At 40.8% G+C, this 17,041-nt stretch overlaps 2 protein-coding genes across 2 annotated transcripts in view; one reads left to right on the plus strand and one right to left on the minus strand.

The window, feature by feature from the left end:
• Positions 1–9,269: 9,269 nt before the first annotated feature.
• Positions 9,270–17,041, plus strand: part of SNX7 (sorting nexin 7) — a 29,044-nt gene continuing 21,272 nt past the window's right edge. Inside the window, exons 1-2 of the mRNA XM_051803383.1 lie at positions 9,270–10,200; positions 15,599–15,781. Coding sequence (XP_051659343.1) covers positions 9,415–10,200; positions 15,599–15,781 — 969 coding nt within the window. The 5' untranslated portion in view covers positions 9,270–9,414. The remainder of the gene's footprint in view (positions 10,201–15,598; positions 15,782–17,041) is intronic.
• Positions 14,853–17,041, minus strand: part of PLPPR5 (phospholipid phosphatase related 5) — a 161,331-nt gene continuing 159,142 nt past the window's right edge. The window contains exon 9 of the transcript XR_007907156.1: positions 14,853–15,041. The gene's annotated coding sequence lies outside the window, so the exon portion shown is untranslated. The remainder of the gene's footprint in view (positions 15,042–17,041) is intronic.

The following is a 17,041-nucleotide window of genomic DNA, read 5'->3' on the forward strand; positions in this document are numbered from 1 at the left end:
AACATAGAATCATAAAGGTTGGAAAAAACCTCCAAGATCATCAAGTCCAACCTTTGTCCTAATACCACCATCTCCACTAAAGCATATTGCACTCACTTTTTGAACACTTTCAGGGATGGTGAATCCACCACTTCCCTGGGGATCCTGTTTCAGAACATCCTACATTTTGCTGCTCCAGCATAAAAACATTTTCTCTTTCCAGGCCATCAGTTTTTACCCAGATTAATCAAAATCCTCCTGCTGACTGTGGCACCTCAGGAGCTGCTCTGGCCTGTTGCTTTCCCCTCCAGCTGGGCCAGAAGCACTTCCCTCATCAAACCACTGGCCAGTTCCTCCCAGCCACTACCCTGCCCAGCCACAGAGGAGAGGCAGGTACCCTGGAGAGGTGGCATAACATGTCTCCCTTGGAGGTGCATCCTCTGGCCCAGGGATGCTAGAACAAGAACCAGCAAGGAATTCATCTCATGTTGCAGAAGCTGGACCAGACTGATCTGACTGTTGTCATGCAGATCATTATTCTTCTCTTATTTTGCCCGTGTTTCTGCTCATTGCCAACTCCATTATCATTGGGAAACACTTGATTCACTTCTTCTCTTAATGAGAGATAGGTTTGGCATCCAAAAATCTCTCTATCTTACCTCCCCTTTCTTAGCTCCGGATTCATTTTGCCAATTGTGCCAACTTCAGCCCCCAGAGGCAGATTACCAAAGCTATTTCCTTATTGTCAGCTTCCTCAGTATGCAGCAGTACATTTTGATCAACTGTGAGATAATCTGTGTCCATTCCACTCTGCATTGTGGTTACCTACAAATTGACTGATTCATTTGTAAATAGGCATAATTTTGTTTAAAAACCATTTAAATTTCAGGACATACTTTTATTCAAAGTTCATTCTTCCACCTTCTGTACTGATGTGTACATTACTTGGGGTTTTTGTGCTATAAAAGTAATGAGAAAAAATGCTTTGTTAACTAGATCATACTTTTAAATATGTTGCATAACCAGAGGATTACTGAAACCTTTTTTCTTCAGGGTTTAAGTTTATAACTGCTGTGTTTGTTTTTATTGTTTCCTTTCACCTCCTTTCCTTACTCCTATCAGGCATGCTTCTGTGTTCCAGCATGTATGTAAAATTAAGGATTAAGTTAAAAAAGCATCCTCATACCAGCAGCATATCTTCATGGGAACCTTCAGCTAACTTCTTGTCTTGTGAATAAACTACATTAGTTCTTCTAGAGCATGGGAATCATGCATCTTCTTGGGGAATGCTCCTAAAGTCCTCAAAAGGCACACAGATATCAAAGGAGATTTGCTCCAATCTATTCAATGACTCTATCAGCAGAGGACATGGCTGAAGGCAAGAATGGCCTTGCTGTGCTCCAGTACTATATTCAAAATACTTGTGTGTTGCCATATCAGCACAGGCTTCAGACAGAATCCATACAGCTCATAGGAAATTGTATTCTAGATTTTTGGCAGAGTGGGAACCAAATGAAAGTCTCCCACATCTTATATCATTCCTCCTGAAGGTTTGAATGGCTTTCTGAAACAGAAATGCAAATTCATGTGAAGGCACTGCTAAACTATTCCAGCTTGTTAAAGAGCTGAAGTAATTCCCAGCTGGTTCAAAACCAGATGAGTTTACCACTAAGATCCTTTCCCCTACACTCAGCTATTGAGGGTGGCATTAGAGTTTGCCCATTTAAGAGGTAGTCTCAAAGAAGCAAGAATCGTTAAACTGGAGTTTCCTCTCAAGCAAACCCAAAGGTGCTCTCAGAGATGCGGTACATGGAAAATAAACCCTTTCCAACAGTTGTGTTCTATTCATTGCTGGTTTTCTCATGTATATCACATGAGAACAAGAAAAATTTAAAATTCTAGTCTGTTTTACTAGTTTCATGTACAGTTTAGAAATGTGAACAATTTGATAGTATAAATAATTAAGTCAGTTTAAAGAGGAATTCTTACAGAATACCAATTCAACTACAACAGCATATGTAGCCACAGGCTGAAAAATGCAGTCTATCAGCTAGTCATTGGCTCTCTTAAATGATATGGCACAGAAAAAACCCTATTATTCTATTAAGGCTTCAGAAGTTCAATAAAGCCAAAAGTAGCATGTAGTTTTGCTTTGCAGATAAGGAAAGCACAGTTATAAACTTAAAGTGTAAAGGAACTGACTTCTCTGATTTCAAAACTTTTTCAGAGTATGGAGTAAGTTAAGTGTAAATATTGTACTACACACCTCCTGAGTTCTCCCATATTCCTTCTACTTTTAAAAGTCTATAGCATCCTTCTAGCAATTACTTATCATAAAGATGAATAAAGAAGAGAAATTTAATGTATTTAAGCTTTCATCTAATATGACAGGGATTTAATTCATAGGAGATTGGGAGATACACCTACTCTTCCCTGCAGTTTCATCTTGCCTAACAGCTTTTCTCTTTCTCTCAGTGGTAAACAAGTGCCAATGATGTCTAACTACAGAGTTCACTGTACACACCAGAACACAGCATTTCAATGCCACAGTCCATCCACAAACCTAATTTTAAACAGAAGTTCTCTTGCAAATCCAGTGAGTCAACATCTTAAGTGCATTATCACATCATTCCTAAGTGAAAAGTCAGTCAAATTTAATAGGGACCTCATTAATCCCATTGTTTTCCCTCTAAGACACAGATCAATCCAGTCCTTTCCATATTCTCACAAAAGAGAAAACTGCAGGAAGTAGTGACTGCTTGTGTTGCTACTGTAAATCACATCTGCTGGAATAGTTCTTTCCTATCTGATCTAGAGCTCTTGCAGCTGCAGTCTGACCATACTGTCCAAAGTCACTGTGTCTTAAATTACATCATGATATAAAGTCTTGAAATTTAAATGCTTCTTCTGCTATTCTTTTCTAGAATTTGGCAATGGTTCTTGTCTGTATTTGGAGATAAATACTTCTCAGTTTTGAAGACAAAGAGTCGCCAAAATTGAACACAGTGCAAACACACTAAGACATGCTAAGAGGAAATAAAATTAAAAAAAACCCCAAACCCCACAAAAAACCCCCAAAATAAAAACAAAAAAAACCCACCAAAAATCAGCACTACTAAATTAATGAAGTCTACTGTCCTGTGTACTCGTGCCACACCTCACTCACACATTCACTATATAGCATTCCCACCAGATATATCACATGCCTTAGCTAATCCCAAGCACAACATGCACTGGTGAGAGAACAGACAGTAGCTGGCTTGCTGCTTTTCATGTGTTCTGAGCACAGGAAAATAAATACTGTCACATATTCATCCACTAGGAGCAACTGGTATTTTTATATCATAAAGATATTTTGGGGGGTGGTTAAATATAAAATTAGGGAATACAAGTAGAACAATTGTCTACTACACTACCAGCTTCCTACATATGTCTGCTATCAGGAAAATTTTGAGGTTTCCCAAGAAATTTTGCCTAAGTAAGGGATAAGAGATCAGGCCACAATGTAAAAACATTCATTCTTTCATAAATCTATTTCAGCTCTTTTGGGGGTTTTGGAATCTCTTTTAATGGTGTTGAAACTATTTTGAGATATTTAGCAACTTTATAACAAATTAAGTTAGGAGAGGAAAAATCTTCTTAGACCAACTGCCAAGTTTTCACACAAGGGCTTTTCCACATATTAATATCTGTTAAGGAAACTATCCTAAAATGTTGTAAACACATGTGTTTCCATTCTAGGCTTGATGTCTATGCCAGGCAGGTTCAGTGCTCACAAGGTACCTTAATATTACTCTTTTGTAATTTTTAATTATTCATAAGTCTGCTTCCCTGTCCAATCAAATTGTCTGACAACATACATTGTTCTTTCGGTCAATTTTGAGTCTTGCCAGTTTTCAGATTTTTAAAACCACCTCCACTATTAGTCAAAATGCATCATTTGTTAGCAAGGATCTAACAACAGTTCTTCATACCCTGAGAACAGTCTTTGCCTTATGGATTGCAGGGAAAAAAAAAATCAATTACAGTCTGTGTAAATGACAAGAGAGGTATCCATGAAGTAAATTCAGAATTTATACCTGAAGACACTGCAGGCACCCTGTCAGGCTGCGTGGATTTTCTTCCAACTCTGGCAGACTGTAATTGTTTACTTAACCTGGATATTGATTGTAGTTAGACTGCTGGCTCACTTCCTTCAGCTGCAATTCTCATTTTGGCAGTTTCACATACATCACTTAAAATTCCTCTCTGCAGCAATGCTGTTCACATTCTTAACTCTGGGTCATAATCTACTAAACATGACCACATTTTTAGTTCTGCATTATGATGATGGGATTTTTCTTACATTTTCTGATCTCTGTAGAACAAAAAGTGGAAGTTTTTAGTAAGAAGGACCTTGAATCACTGCCCTTTACAATTAGTATTATACAGTTTTATGGAAGAGCACAGATAAAAGTGAGAGATTCTGTGGCAGTGTAGCTGTAGAATACATTTTCCATGTTTTATGAATGACTATATACATATCACTTTCTATCAATTAGTATTAAAATAATAATTAGGTCTCATGTAGATCCAAATTTTATGTCAATAGTTCAGATGTGGCTTTGAGGACTAAAAAAATCTTTTATATGAAAACTTTCTTAATAGTCATTCTGGTAGTAATAAACTACGGCAAGAGGCACACCAAGTTGCTATCTGAAAAAATAAACAAAACTATTAAAACATAATGACTATGAAGTGTTAATTCAGTCACGATGTGTCTTGTCTCCTGTATTGGTTTAAGTAGGCTCATCTACTATAAACCTACTTAGGCTCACCTACTACAAAGCTTTTAGGGTCACTAATGTGTTCATGTGTGAACATGAAAGATTGCTAAATCCTCATAAGGCAATTCTGTAAAGGCGAATAAACCTTGAAATAATGGCAGATCCCATTCCTAAAAGGGCAAACAATGATCACAGAGTCATTACACTGCACCAGCTGAAATACAGAATTCTTCAATTTAAATGGTTTATAAAGAGACATCTGTAAAGAAATAACATTCATATAAGTCACTGTCATTTCTTTTCAGTTATTTAACAAACAGGAAAATGACACCTGGTCATTGATAAACAGGATAACTTGACATCCAGTATTATCTGTTTCTCTTTACCTAAAGCTGAATTCCAAATTAGGCATCTGGAAAATTAAAAATAGAAAGAACTCATATTCATATATCAAATTAATTCAATAAGCCTCTATAGGTATGTTAAATATTAACATATTTTTGCATACTTTTGGACTAGGAGATACTCTGATATTTCAGGCCCTCAAGTACAGATTGCTAAATATATCATTCATCAAAAAACAAGAACAGAAGCATTTTTGGAAACACGAAACCATTCCTTCAGTAGAAAAGACAGTGCTAAATTAGAATAGGTGGACTCTATCTGACAACACTGCAAAGTATTAACCCCCCCTCAAAAAAAATCAATGCTTTCATAACTAATGAAGCTTGGGAACTGTTTTCAGATATTGTAAAAAATATGAAACCCAAAAGTGCTTCACCTGGAATATTTTCATGTCTAAAATTTGGCAGTCACATAACTTTAAAGGATAGCACATCTCCAGATATCGATCAGGGCTTTGTACAGCTACAATGCCATAAAAATGATCTGCAGCTATAAAAGAGATAACATGATTATGAGTACACTACATTGTAATTTCCTTTGGGCAGTCAGAAAGGAAAGACAGTCTGATAGTCTCTGAGAAAAATAAGCTTGGAGGATATCCACTGTCTGACAGAAAAATCATTTTACAATATTCCAACTAAAGCACCTTCCCAACTTAAATAACAACAACAACAAAAATAACACTAGAGCTTAACAATTACCTTTCAACCAAAACACAACAGGCAGTTGCAAAGCTAAGCAGCTCACAATGTATCTGAGAGTTTTAATGCTCCAAATTCCTTGTGAGTTCAGGCATGGAACATAGATAGTTAACCTTATTTTGAGCCATTAGATGGAGCTTACTAGAAAGCTTGCTCTAATAAATGGTATGATGTGAAGGTCAGCCCTTAATTTACCATCAAAATATCTTCTAGATGTAAACGTAATGACTTCTGCTTATGCACTACACAACCCTGACAAGAATGCTACTTGACAGTCCATTTCAGATCTAGAAAAACGTTCTCATTTGCGTCAAGGTGCCGAATGTCAGCAGATTCACTAATACGCTTATTTGCACTGCAGTGGTGGAACAGAGGAAAACACCATGAGCCTCCATACCCTGCCGCTGCCTGGCTAGGGAGCTGGTGAAATAAAACAAGATATAATCCTGTCCATATCACTGTGCAGTTGGTGAAACTTGACAAAGCAACATTAAGTATTCAAAGTGGTATTGTGGTCTAAAGGGATCACATGCAGCTTGCACATGAGAGCAAAGGAATAACTTGGTTCTGCTTCGGTGTTTGTAAATTTAATTTGTTCAAGGAAAAGCAACTCTGGAAGGGATTACTAGCTGGGATCAACACTCTTACCAAAGAAAAAGATAAAATGCAAGTAGGAATAATATTGACATTTTTGTAATACGAAACAGCTTTTTGGGCTTAAGTGAATAAATAAAAGTTGGAGGCAACTGCAGCTCAACCCTGGCATATGAGAATACTCCACCCAGTGTTCCTGAGCAGGAGGGCCTGGAAAGGTTATGTATTTCATGAAGACTCTATAGGTATTTAGAAAACACCGTATTTTACAAAATTTAAAATTTATTCAGCAAAATATTGTTGAGTATTTTCTCAGTGTAATCACTATTTTTTAAATAAGTGGGGCAATAATATTCATGGCATAACAACATCTGATATATTAACTCTTTATTATTGACAACATCTCATTCCACAGGTTCAGGGAAGGATATCTGTGGCTAAGTGTGTAAATCCCAGGTGCTCAGGAAACACTGAGCCAGTGCACATACACACATTTAATTAAGAATAACCAAGATGCAGCAATGCACTTCTGAAATGATAGTACAAGAGAAACTTGTAAATCCCGTTTGCTAAGTGTAGCTCTGTATTTACAGTACCTGCAATATCCCTGAATAGCACAATTTTTCAACTGTTAAAAGTCACCTCTGGTCCTACAGTAGAAAATGAGCAACAAATTTCTGAGTCTGTAAAATGCTCCTTTTGCTAAATACTGGAGTGGAGAGGTGCAGGCAATCCCCTGGGACTTGGCATGGGAGGGAAGGTGCCCTGAAGGTACATTTCCTTACTGGGCCCTTTCCATAGAAATTAGGGACAACTGGGGTAGAGGGTGGGGAGGGCAGCTGAAAGCAACGACAGAACGGTCTCCTATTTTGTTTTAGCAGGTGTCTTTGTGATGACTAAACCTCCAAATAACTGCTAAATGCAATGCATATTTTCCTAGAGTGAAGGACAATGAAAACCTTTTCCTTGCAGATTGATACTTCAAATATAAAGCACAGAAAGATAAGCACTGCCAGCAAGGAAACTAAAAATACATCTTCTTAAGCTTGATTAATGAGCTAATAAAAAGCTATAATAAGAAAAAAATCCAATTAAAGCATCTTGTGATATTTCTCTCAAACAGAAATAAACAACCCAAGAGCATGGTAAAACTTTGAAAAATTATTATGGATTCATATGACAGCCTTAGTATTCAAACCTACAGTACATCAGTTTTATACTTTCTTTGACTAGCTGTCTTTTATTTATCATCTCTGATGTGTATTGCCTAGAATTCTGATCCTTGATGAGTTTTTTTTTTATCTTGTTATTGCCTCACAAGTATAACATCTGAATTTAAATACAAACATATTAAAAACTCAGGCATTATAAGGGTTGAAGATACTTATTCTATTCAGAAAACCTGCAGGCCTCTGGCACAATGTGTGGTACTTGGAAACAGTGAAATAAAGGCAAACTCCCTGGAAACAAAACTCACCGGTTACCTATATAAAGTCAGAAAACAAACTAGCTACACACATCACTGATGTACAAAGGACAGAGTAGAAAGCATAGAAAATTTATACTGTGATATCCACTCTTCATCAGTTTCTGGTACCTGAAGGCAATCAGAGGATACAAGAACAGCAAGGACACTGGAAAGGAACTGTAAAAGACATAGGTGGGAAGACCTGTAGATTTGAAGCCAGATGAGAAGCACCTGCACCACAAGGAACCCCAGCCTGCACCATGCAGCACCTGGAAGCGAGTAGCACTCAGCCAAGGGCCCCTGACAGTCTATGAGGGAAGGCAGCCCACCAAAGAAACCCCAGGTTCCTTAGAGGCACAGAGCTGGGGCACAGCAAAGAGCAGCAGGGCAGGGACAGTCTACATAGGGTCGTAAAGAAGACTGAGAATCTCGTACCAGAGGCAGTTGTTATTTTAAAACTACAGACACTGTCTGTTTTAACTTACTGAAACATCAGTGGAGTCTCCAGGATAGGTGCATCCCATCTCCCTCTGCCGGCTGCTCCCCGCGAGAGCGACCTACTGCAGCAAAGGCTTCTGTCAACCAAAAGGTGTAGCGAGACACTGCCCCCAGCTCCCTCTGAATTTCATTTTTTAAACAAGAATTAAAACGTCTTAGTACACATTCTCTAATTAGGCAGGCATAGTCTTTTTCTCTTTGCACAGTTCAGTGAACATTTAGCGTTTCTTTTTATCCCTTTATTTCAAGTTGTGTCTCAAGACTTCACTGAAGAGCATGAAATATCAAATGAATTTCCTCATCAACCGCCAGGAGTGTTTCACGAATACTTTTCAAAATACTTTCGTTTGATGACGGGGTTTGCGTTTTCTTATTTGTCAGCAAGGGAACCAAGATACACAAAGACTATATTGTATCTGCCTGCTTCAGCACCCGCCCAGGATTCCTGAAACTTACATTAACAACAAAGTTGACTTCAGATACTTCAGGCGGCGCCTGTAAAGACGTGCCTTGTTCTACACTGAACCAAGTGTGCCTGGGTGACGTGCCCGACACCGCAGCGGAGCTCCCGTGTGTCCAGCGCAGAATCCAGTCGCCCAGGGAAGCACCGAAACCCCCGCAAGCCAGACCAGCGTCCACCTCACTCCACCTCCCTACTCGTCCCTGGCTCCTGCAGGGAGTAACGCCGGCCATTACTTCCATTTCAATACTTCGAAATTCCGCAATTCTGATGGTTTTACTTAAGAAAAAAAAAAAAAGGGAACAGTTTTACTGGTTTAAAATGTTTGGCGTCTCTCTTCGCGCTCCTTTTCTGATGTAATGTGTTGTCAACTTGTTCTCACAAGCACATCCCTGACGCCAAAGCAGTCCCTGGCCCCAGCACCAGGAAGCACACCCGACCCCAGGGCGAAGGGGCAGGCGAGCCTCCAGCTACAACGACAGAGCGGCTGCCCCAGGCGTGACAGAGGCGACGGGCAAGGCGCGTTCGCGGGCTGCTGCTCCCATGGCGGGCCCTGGGTGTCTACCAGGAAGGGAGAGACCAGCCTGGAGAAGGCAGAAAAGACTGGGTACGTCCCTGCCGGGCGCCCGGGGCTCCCAAGGACAGAGCGGGCGGCTGCCCGGCCGCACGGGGCTCTCCAGCCCGAGGCACTGCAGACACTTGTTCCAGCGGCCCCGGCCAGCAGCGGCCACGCTCCCCACGACCGCCCCGCGGGGGGCTCGCCCACGGCCGCTGGCCCCGTCCCGCCCAGTCCCCGCCGCGCCAGGGGCGGCCCGGGCAGGGGCCCCGCGCCTCCAGGAACACGCCCGTGGGCGTTGGGCCGCCCCGTCCCGCCTCCGCAGAGGTCGCAGCCGCAGTCCCGCCGTCGGGGCCCGCCGGCAGACACGGCACCTCCCAGCCCGGACCGGCACTCCCGGCACTCGCAAACCCCGCTCCCTCCCAGCCCGGGCCGGCAGCCCAGCCCGCCCGCCGCCGCTTCCACTCCTGCGCACTGGGCGCGCCTCCCAGGCGGGCCGGGGCCGGGGGCGGGCCGCGGGCGGGGGAGCGGCGGGCGGCCAATTGTGGCCCCGCGGGGAGCGGCTGCGGCGGGGCCGCCGCCCGTGCTCGCAGGGCAGGATGGAGGCGGAGGGCCGGGCACCGGGGTCGCTGCTCCTCGCCGGCGGGGAAGGGCCCGGGGACGACTCGCGCCCCGCTGCGGGTGCCCCCGGCACGGCCCGGGGGCCGCTGATCGCCGCCGCCGAGGTGCTGGCGCTGGACGATGAGGAGGACGACCTGGAGGTGTTCAGCAAGGTACGGCAGCGCCCTCCGCGGGTCGGGCCGTGCCGCGCCGGGGCGGCCGGGCGGGCGGGCTGGCCAGCACTTTGCCCCGGCGGGCACCGGGCGAGCCGGGCCGGGCCGGCTCCGCCCCGAGCGGGATCGCGGCCTCTGCCCGCCTGCCCCGCGGCCGGCCGGCAGCCCGCGCTCCCCGCGCCCGGGCAGGGCAGGGCTGGTCCGGCCGCCCCCGGGGCTCCGCTGCGAGGGCCGGGCTGCCCGGGGCGCGGGGCTGCCTGGGGACAGCGCTCGGCGGCCAAGGAGCCCCGGGCGAGTTCCCCGGCACGAAAGGCAGGTTCGCTGCTTCGGACCAGCAGTTCGAGTCGTGACTGCCCTTACCTTAAATGTGCCGTGTAATCTGGACTCGCTGTAACCTTATCATCACTTACGTTCGTTATGTACCATATATGTATCTGTAAATTAAATAAACACTCGTGTTTAGTAATTGCAGTAGTGTTTAAATAAATGTTTGCAAGTTTCAATTTGAGTTTTCTTTTGAAAGATGAAGTCTCCCACCTTCACACAGGAGGCTTGAGAAGTTAACATCTGTATTTTGATGAAGGGAATAAAATAAATGTAACTGAAATATATTAGGGTCCATGTTCAGAAACCACACAGTTAGCTAGGTACATGGGTACCAGTCTTGCCAATATTGCCGATTTTAATTAAATCAATGAAGTGTGGTATGGCTACTATGTATATTATTTTTCATTTTGTACTGATTTGGTTAAGATTAGACTTACCTCTTGCCTTCTCGGCAGTTAAAGAAGAGAACATCTCATGGATCTATTTGCCTTATCAAGGCAGCATCTAAAATATAAAGACATACAGAAAGCTATGGTGGAAAAAATATATACAGAGGCTAAGGTGCTGTTCACCCTCTGAGGCTTGTGAACTGCTGTGTGACAGGATGTGTGCCATGGGAGAGAAACAGCAAATACATTTCTGATTTGAAAAACCAACAACATACATATATTCAGTAGGACTGGTTGTCATATGGATTAAATGTGTGGTTTTTTATATTTTTGTAGGCAAGATACATTGTTGTGGTATGCATGAATAAAACCATTGGAATAAGGACTTCCTTCTTAGAAGCTATGTATTTAAACTTTGACTGTAGTAGAATTCTTGAAACTCATGGCTTTTAAGGCCAGAAGGAACTATTAGGTCATTTAATAGTTTGTAACATGAAAGACATCAGGCTAAATTTCACCAAGTTATCTGTGTTTTTCTGAAGCATAACTAGGGTCTAGCTGAAATATGTTCTTCTAGGAAAGCACCAGCCCTGGTTTGACATAAAGCAATGAATGATTCACTGAACTTGCATGCAAAAGCAGTGCTAAAATATAATTTTAGTTGTTTGTGCTCACTTTGAATCTTTTTGCTTTTATGAGGTAAGGTCAGGCAGTTCTGCATGAAGGTATCTGCCTATTAACACAATGTATCAACAGCTATGCTGCTTGCTTGTCAAGAGCTATTCCCCTCAGGAATAAAAAATAAAAACAAGTGGAGTTGATAAAAGTTACTGCTGCTATTGGCAAATACCTATATCTTTAAATTTCTACTTGGCTTCATGACAAATATTTCTTACTTATATGAAATCTTTAGTACTATTAATGCATGCTACATGATAAGTTATTCCCCACAAACAAGAAAAAATATCATATTATGTTAAAATACGGCCTTTTTTCCAAAGCTTGGACACCTGCCCGTAGTGTATATATAGACCAGAAATCCCTGGTTTGTTTTCAGGTGTAATTTGAGGGCTGATCTTCTGAGCTTATGAAAATCTGTGAGGTTGTTTAGGCTTTACACCCTATTTGTTCATGTTCCATATATTCAAGGGAAACTGACAGGCTAAATGTAGCTTCCAATTAAGTGTTGTAAAACCAATTTTTCTGTAACATATTGTTCCAGGACTACTTCGATTTAAATTGTACCTTAATGGGGTTCCTTATGCCAGTGTCTGTAAGGTAGTGGTTTAGCATTTGCAGGCCAAGTGGGATGGCAACGGCAGTGCAGAGCTCGGTACCTGCCACTGCCGTCGACTTCATCTTTCTCAGTTTAGTCCGTGCAGTGTGCCATCTACCAAAATGGTGAAAAATGAGATTCTTAAAAATTGTCAACCTCAATACCCTAAGTTATTACTCAAAATGTAAATACTGGGCTTTTTAATCTATGAAAATCCATAGACATTTAACCTGATAGTGTCATAAGCCATTGGCCTCGTATCCTGTGACATATCTCAAATACTACAGACCAGCATCTTCTTCGGCAGCTCTGATAAACCATTTCATGATGTGGTGTGCATTTCACTTTATCCTAGTTTCCACTACCAATGAAAAAGTTCTGACTTCTTTTCAGCAGAGACAAATTCTAGGAGTTGAGTTATGAGTCACACAGGTACAATGTTTCAACCTGCTTTCTTCCATGAGTTTGGAAGTATGGAGTACTGCATGTATTGCAATACCCATTCAGGTATCCTTTGCCTTCCTTGTTAAGTGACACCTAGCATTGGGAAAGCTTCATATGATTGCAAGCTCTGGATCCTTACTGGGAGGTAGGGATGGATGGATGAGGCATGGAGGCAAACCTGAGTCAAGGGCCTGTGCTCTGGGAAAGAGTGGTGTTTAGGCAAACCCCCAGGCTTAATGTCTTCTACAAAGAGCTGCAGTCTCAGCTGTGTGTTCTTTTTTGAGGCCACTCCTGCTGTGTGAGTGTTTTCCTTCCCTTATTTATTTTAGAGTCTTACTGACCAACTGCAGTCAAATGTGAGAGTGAGATAGGGTAACTGCAAGTATTAGAGAAAGGAGAGCCAGAATAAGGTCCTCATACTGCCAGGAGCTTGTTGATTTTCTGTCTGTTTGGTCTCTTGGCCAGTAAATCAAAAGGCCTGACTCGCACACACAGCTCTGCCAACTGCTCTGTCAGGAGTGAAAGGGCTTGGAAGGAGAAGGGATACTCCAGGTAAGTGGGGCTAGGGAAGGCATGGGAAGGGACATAATTTTCTGGGACAGGGCCTTGATGCTTTTTGCATGGATGAAGAGGAAGAAGGTTTCACAACACAAGAGCTGGAAGAATTGTGTTTTTCCTGTGCCTCAAAACTCCTTCTGCCCTCATCTATATGCACATAAAAACATAGTTCCAACCACAAAATTACAGCTGTATAGAAAATTATCATCTTTTTTTAACTGTGTTTCTGTGATGACATCAGACTTAGCTTGCATGAACTTCAAGAACTACTGTAAGTAAACCTGAAGTATCATGAGGATGAAACTTGTTTAAAACACATGCATTCATTCATGTGCACATGACTACTAGACCTGTATTAAACAAATCTGAAGACCTGCTTGTTCTATGGATTTTTATGCCTATGTTTTGTTTCACAAACCACATATTCATCAGCCTTCCCACATAAAAATATGCTTTCAGAAACCTGCATGTATAGAGAAAGTTTTAGTAGCAACCTAGAAGAAAGAATGAAACATTAAGACATTAATGCCCCATGGAAAATGAGAAAATATGAAACACATGTACCTTGATCCAATTTAGGCCTTTCAGAGTCATTAGTCCTCAAGTTATATGGCCATTCAAGTCCCTTACACGCTCACATGCATTTTTCTTTCCCTGGAAATTTCCCGTTGTCTCAGCGCTTTGAATCGCATGGGCTGCTCTGAACTAGCAGTCTTCATTCTTCATCCAGAGTGTGGCCAGCCAGTACTAGCGGGCTCTGAAAACAGCTTCTCTGTTTATTCTCCACCACTCAGGACAGTGCTAGCTGGATACCAGTATAGAAATCACATGTAGAAACACACTGAATAAAAGTAAAATGACTGACAGGTGTACAAGGAAGCCACTATATAATATTTAAAGTCTTGTCTTTATAGTCTTCCATGTTGCTTTTGTCTCCCTGTTCAAAGAACTGGTACATAAGTGCTTTCTGGGCATAATTCCCAGTATAAATTTCTCCTCCGTATTTGTGGGAGTGCATTGATAAATCCAAAGGAGAGGGATGGCAGTAGGCAATGAGCTTAAGGCAGGAAAAGAGCAAGATACCACATTCCAGAGAAAGTTTTGATCTAGTTGAATTCAAAGGGAAAAAGGAACTCTCCCCAGCTCAGAAGCACTATGGTGGTGTGCTCTTCACTCCCATGAGAGCAGCCTTGGGACGATGCCGTGACTCCAGTTTGTGTGGACTCACACATTTCCAGGCCTGGCATTCAAGCAGTTTTCTCTTTAACTACATCCCTTTCCTCCTTCCTCCATAGTTTACAAGGCACTGGAAAGGGCAACTCTTTCTTAGTGTAGTCTAACTATGCTTTTAGAAAACTTCTAGAAAGTAGATTAATTTTCAAGTTTGTTATGAAAATACTTCATTGCATTGCATATATTACAAAAAAGTATACAGTATTTGCTATTTAAAATATAGTGATTTCTTTCAATTGCTCTAATTTATTATTTCTAATGGTTTAATAATTTGTTATGCTCTTTCATGGAGTTAGTGATTTCAATTTATTTTCCTAGTAACTGTACCTTTCAAGATTTTAGATTAGTAGATCTCATCCAGACTTGCATCTAAGGAAGCAAATGAGATTTCTTGCTTGTTTCCAATTTACACTCCATTTCTCAGCACTTGAGTGGTCACCATTGAATGCACTGAGCAGAAGCAGCTGCTATGGGGTCATATTCTTAGAGAGCTGTGTGGAAGTGGTTGATGCTATCAAAAAGTGGATTTCCTCTTCAGCAAAATAGTGGTTTGACTTTTTTTTTTTTTAGAAATTAAGCAGCAAATTTGTACTTCATCCTTACTTACTGTTTTCCTTTAGAAAAAAGAAAAAGATTAATTTATGTATCTGTAATTGTTTTCCATTTCAAATTTTATTTTAAAATACATGCAAATTGAAATATCCAATTACAATAAAAATTCTGATTCTGATTTTGTCTTGTTTTCTTTTAAATCATTGGGTTTTTATCTACCCTGCTCAGCTTATTAGAGATAATTCAAACATCATAAGTCCTCAGCAACTGGCTTTTAACATTTTAATAGAAGTGGTAAGTATTCTACACAATTAATGGTTGCTTGGATTCATAACTAATTTTACCATTCATAGGCAAGTTCTCTTTGCATAACATTCTTCTCAAATGGTAGTATTTTGCTCTTTCAACAGTTTTAGAATAAATTTCATTTCTTACATCCTCACTGAAGTACATACTGAAAAGGATAATAGATTTTCTAGGTACTATATAATTCTTTCATCTGCTCTATATTATATCTGTTCTGTCAGATTATTTAAAAGCTTGCCATTTTAGCATCTGAGGCATATGTGTTTGTATACAAAGATGTATTGATATGAATGTTCTCATGTCTTATCTGTAGGATACATCTCTGGCTGAGGTAAACTCATTCAGTCCTTCAATGCCAATATCCCCCTCATCAATGATAAACCAATATAAATTTGAAGATGGACCAGAATTAAGAGATCTCTTCATTACAGTCGATGATCCTGAAAGCCACATTACAGCCATTGAAACCTTTATTACATACAGAGTAGTCACAAAGGTAAGCATCTATTCATGGCTGTAATGGCTTACTTTGATAACACCAGTAGCATTTTTGCTCTTCTTGCATACCATTCTCTGTGATATTACTAAATTTAAATTGTACTCTGATTTTGCCATGAGTTACAGACAACTAAAACTGTATGAAACTGTGGTAGATTCTGGAAAAAAAATCAGTGTAAGTCTGCATAGGTGCTTACCTGCAGAGGTGCTTACATTATTTATATTGAGAAAATAGTTAATAAACCTTCAATAGCAAAATGAGTGCTATGTGAGAATAACATTTTCTGTTGTGATCTTCAGCAGGAACATGAAACAGCAGAAGGACAGATTCAGTTTGAAAACACTATATTGGCACAAGTATTTATGACTTTTGGATCACTTGCAGCCTGTGGGTCTTTTGTCTGGCATAAATGTTACCTGCTACAGTCTTTCAATTCCATTCTTTTCTAAGTGCATCCATTATCACATATTTTCTAATTGCATCCATTATCACATGGTTGTTTGTTTCCCATTTACAGTTGCATGTGATTTCTGGGGAAACTGCCACAATTCTCTAATGAAAAAGCAATGCTGGGAGACAATGAAGTGTATTTTTAGTTGTCCTAAATGCAAGTTATTTACAGGAAATAAGGAGGAAAGTCAGCCTTATGAGTCCAGCCAGGTCTTCTGAGATTACCAGCAAATAATCTGCAGGCTGCATTTTGAGAATTGCATTGTTAATTTATTTTACTTTGAGTTCTTTTTAAAAGATTCATTTAAAACCAAATTTTCAAATGGGAATTATTCATCTTTAAATAGGAGGAGATATCAATTCCTCATAAAATATTTAAAGAGTAGGAAGAGAGCTATCTTCATTAGGTTGCTAGCAATAATTTTCCCTTTATGCATGTTACTGTAGACTAGAGAACATTTTTTCTTCAGGCAAGTATGGATTGGCCATAAGATAGATTGCTTTTGCCTTTTTTTATCTCTTCTGTCCTTTCTTATCGTATTTAATTTGGAGTACTGGCTGTTGATGATAAAGTAATAGCATTCCTCCCACATACCTTGAAAAATTTTTATTCAACAAAAATGTTTAGATTACAAAAGCATGTTTTGAGGTTTTTAGAATTTACTTGCATCGCATTATAAATCTCTGTGCAACAATGAATGCTAAATAGCACTTATTAACAAAAACATGGGCTCTTCGTGGCTTGCCTCTAGAAGACAGAGCAGTGATAAAATAAATCTCATGGTCTGACAATTTTGTAACTTTGTA

Source organism: Manacus candei, unplaced genomic scaffold (genome assembly GCF_025592945.1).
Source record: "Manacus candei isolate 608988 ecotype Guabito, Panama unplaced genomic scaffold, ASM2559294v1 h1tg000005l, whole genome shotgun sequence".
NCBI classification, from domain to species: Eukaryota; Metazoa; Chordata; class Aves; order Passeriformes; family Pipridae; genus Manacus; species Manacus candei.